At 43.2% G+C, this 3,499-nt stretch overlaps 1 protein-coding gene across 1 annotated transcript; it reads right to left on the minus strand.

The window, feature by feature from the left end:
* Window positions 1-1,453: 1,453 nt before the first annotated feature.
* htr1aa (5-hydroxytryptamine (serotonin) receptor 1A a) lies at window positions 1,454-3,293 on the minus strand. The gene has a single exon (XM_067413533.1). It carries the CDS (start codon window positions 3,165-3,167, stop codon window positions 1,959-1,961), a length of 1,209 nt encoding a protein of 402 aa, XP_067269634.1. The 5' UTR covers window positions 3,168-3,293; the 3' UTR covers window positions 1,454-1,958.
* Between the last annotated feature and the right edge of the window lie 206 nt (window positions 3,294-3,499).

The following is a 3,499-nucleotide window of genomic DNA, read 5'->3' on the forward strand; positions in this document are numbered from 1 at the left end:
TATATCACTTTTTTATTTTATTTGAAAGAAATGACAATCACGCTGCTTAATCTCTTCTTAATGCTTCAAAGCAAAGGTCAGCTGAGTAACTAACAGCCACTAGTTGTCTCTAGACTGAGACTTTCCTCAGAGGATGAGAGTGAGTTCAGAATGTTCTTTTCACATGTCATTTAGCCTCACAAGGTTTATCAAGGTTAGAATGACCTTGTGAATGTCCCTCATGGCCATTTCAATTTACTCCAGGGCACAAGGGGGAGGAATACATATTGTGCCTTTCCCCTATAGTTCCAATCAAGCTGAAGTTAGTGGCTGGTCATTTATAACTTTGACATGAGGGCATGACCACTGTCATCAGCAGTGGTGGTACATTTTTTTTTTAAAAAGTCACAAGTGAAAATAGGTCAAATTACTACATGGGCCCTGCGCTAACGGAGTGAGTCAGCAAAATTTCACTCTGGCAGAGGATATTGCCACGAGTGCTTTGTGTTCGTTCACAATATCCATTGTCAAGTTATCAACGCCATCATCTCCTCCTCCATCCTCGTCACATGGCAGTGTGTCAGCATGTTTACAAATGTGGGGGGAAAGGCAAATCATAAACGTTACATTGAGTATTCCAATTATGTTTTCTGACATTTATATTTTGCCAATGTTCAGTGTGGGCAGAGCCTTAGGATGTTATTTGAATAACATTTCTGCACCATTCCCTCTCCCATCACTGATCATGTGGCCGCTCGCAAGATACATTGAAAATGTCACTGGAAGTGGAGGAGGTTTATAATCTATAGGGACTAGCTTTAAGGAATCAAACATCTGGAGAGACATTAAGGATGTTTGGGATGGCATAAGCCACTTTGATTTACGAGAGGAGGTTTATATGGATAGCTGAAGTCATATGATTTGCCTTGGACTTAATCGAGGCTATTAGGCTCTTTAAGTCCATTGAGAACACACAGAAGGGTTATAATTTTTAATCACTTGGAACTGAGGTTCTACTTCTTTTTTTTTATGCGGTGTGGTACGACTGCAGGAACAAAGGCCTAGCTGAGCCTGAGGCAAATGGATCATTGTGTACTCAGATCTCAGATACTGTCACTGACATTTAACACACAATTTGCATTGCTTTATAGCTTTATTATCTATGTGCACATATTTGAATTTGATGTCCGTATGCAAATCAAACTTAAGAGAAGCTTCTTTATGTGCCAAAAGAATAAAACGATAATTTAATAAGATTGCATTATGCTAACTCATTTATATATATATATATATATATATATATATATATATATATATATATATATATATATATATATATATATATATATATATATATATATATATATATATATATATATAGTCCATTACTTTCTTAAATTGTACATCTGAATGTGGTAATGCGTACATTTCCCTTGCAAGCTCTCTCCAACCTCATTAAGGACCCCCTTCCCAACTGCAATGATTCAAATACAGTGGATTTTTTGTGATCTAGATTTGTTTTTTTATTTCAAGGTATTTCCAAGTCAGTCCATGTCATATAAGAAAACTCTGCTGAAACAAATAGATGTGAGAGAAATGATTTCACATTACATTTTTCTACACAAATAATCTGCTGGATATTGGTGTCTCCGTGTGCTTACAATCCCACCAACAGCTCCTTGCTCGGAGAAAGGTGCCTTTCATATACAGTAAAACAAAAGCATTATTTGTTTAAGGGCTTTAATGTTTAATGCTCGAACGCAGCTGGTCTGAGAGTCTTGATCTAATCTGAATCCATCCAGTGGTTTATGCACATTGTTTTTTTTTTTTTTGGTGGAAGCAGATACACTTCACAGATAAACACATACACAAGGACAGAGCTCTAACTCTTCTTGTGCTGTAGTACTGTCCATTAATGCCCTTAGAGCATTTCTTTAACAATCAATATCTGCATATTAGCATCTATTCAAGAGCTTCGTTCACTGTCTAATACATTTGCATTTCAAGATCTTCTTAAACGCGTTCTGGAAGTCTTTGTTAAAGTACGCATATATAACGGGATTCAAAAGTGAGTTGGAGTATCCGAGCCAGTTAATGACTGCCCTCAGCCACTCGGGCATGAAACAGTCTTGACAGAAAGGCAAAACAAGCGCCACGATGAAGAAGGGCAGCCAGCAGAAAATGAACGTGCCCATAATGATTCCCAGGGTCTTGACCGTTTTGCGCTCTCTGGCCAGAGCCACTTTGCGCTTCGCTTCTGTGTTTTTCTCGTTTCTGTTCTCGAAGCACGGCTGAGGGTTGTTAGGCAGGCTCAGGTGGTTTTTGGAGACGGCTTGCACTTCCGTGATCTCGAACGAGTCTCCGTCTTCCGTGGGTTTGAGCGCTCCGTTTACGCACGAGCCCGGCTGCGGCTCCACGCTTCGCCTCCAAGTTTTGGTCACCTCGCAGTTCGCCTTCCTCGGGAACAGCGCCGGGGACACCGAGAGGCATTTGTCCGCGATTTTAGCTTTCTCGGGTTTTTTCACTGTTTTCCTTATGCGAAACCTCGCCGCTCGGAATATCCGCCCGTAGAGCACCAGCATGAGGATGAGGGGGATGTAGAAAGCTCCAAAAGTTGAGTAGATGGTGTACCCGTGGTCTTGGCTGATTGTGCACGCGTCGGGGTCTGCCCGGTCCTCTGGTTTCCTCCAACCCAACATGGGCGGAATGGAAATGGAAAATCCTATTAGCCAAGTGAGGCTGATCAAGATAGCCGCTCTTCTGGGGGTCCTTTTATTCACATAGTCTATGGGATCAGTGATGGCCCAGTACCTATCCAAAGCGATTGCGCACAGGTGCAGGATGGAAGAGGTGCAGCACAACACGTCAAGAGAGATGAATATATCGCACATCTCTTGTCCCAAAGTCCATTTGTTCAAAACCTGATACAGGGCTGCCATGGGTAGCACCAGCACCGACACCATGAGGTCTGTGACTGCCAGGGAGCCGATGAGATAGTTGGCCACATTCTGAAGCGATCTCTCCAAAGCGATGGCAGCGATGACACACGCGTTTCCCAATATGGCAAACAGAATTAGCGCAGCCAGGAAAAGCGACCCGATTATTTGGTAAACCAGGGCAACTTCGCCAACTGTCGTCGCGTTCCCGCTCCAGTCTTGGCTTTCTGTGGTGTTGTTGTAACTCTCCATGTTGAGAGCGGTCACTCAGAAACAGTCCCCCGCGCCGGTCACCTCGCTGCTCTGAAGACGCATGGCGGGCTCCGGGCTCAGGAAGTGCCGCACGCTCGAGCTGCGATCATTGGCGCTCAGTGACGAAGTGAATTCATTTATACGAGTCGTGCTAAGTGCGTCAGAGATGGCTGAGAGGTTGGAGCGCGCTCTTTGCGGAGCCGTCGTGCAAGCTTTAAAGTAGTACAAAGTTGTCCTTTTGGATACGAGCTATACTAGGACAATACGTTTCGAGATGTTCAACAGTTGCTGTTATGAAAGTTGAACTCACAAATTCAATAACGTGCTTGTGT

The sequence above is a fragment of the Pseudorasbora parva genome, chromosome 13 (assembly GCF_024679245.1).
Source record: "Pseudorasbora parva isolate DD20220531a chromosome 13, ASM2467924v1, whole genome shotgun sequence".
Classification (NCBI taxonomy): Eukaryota; Metazoa; Chordata; class Actinopteri; order Cypriniformes; family Gobionidae; genus Pseudorasbora; species Pseudorasbora parva.

What these genes read in the sequence shown, in the direction of transcription:
- htr1aa (XM_067413533.1), bottom strand. Translation starts at nt 3,167, where the DNA reads ATGGAGAGTTACAACAACACCACAGAAAGCCAAGACTGGAGCGGGAAC.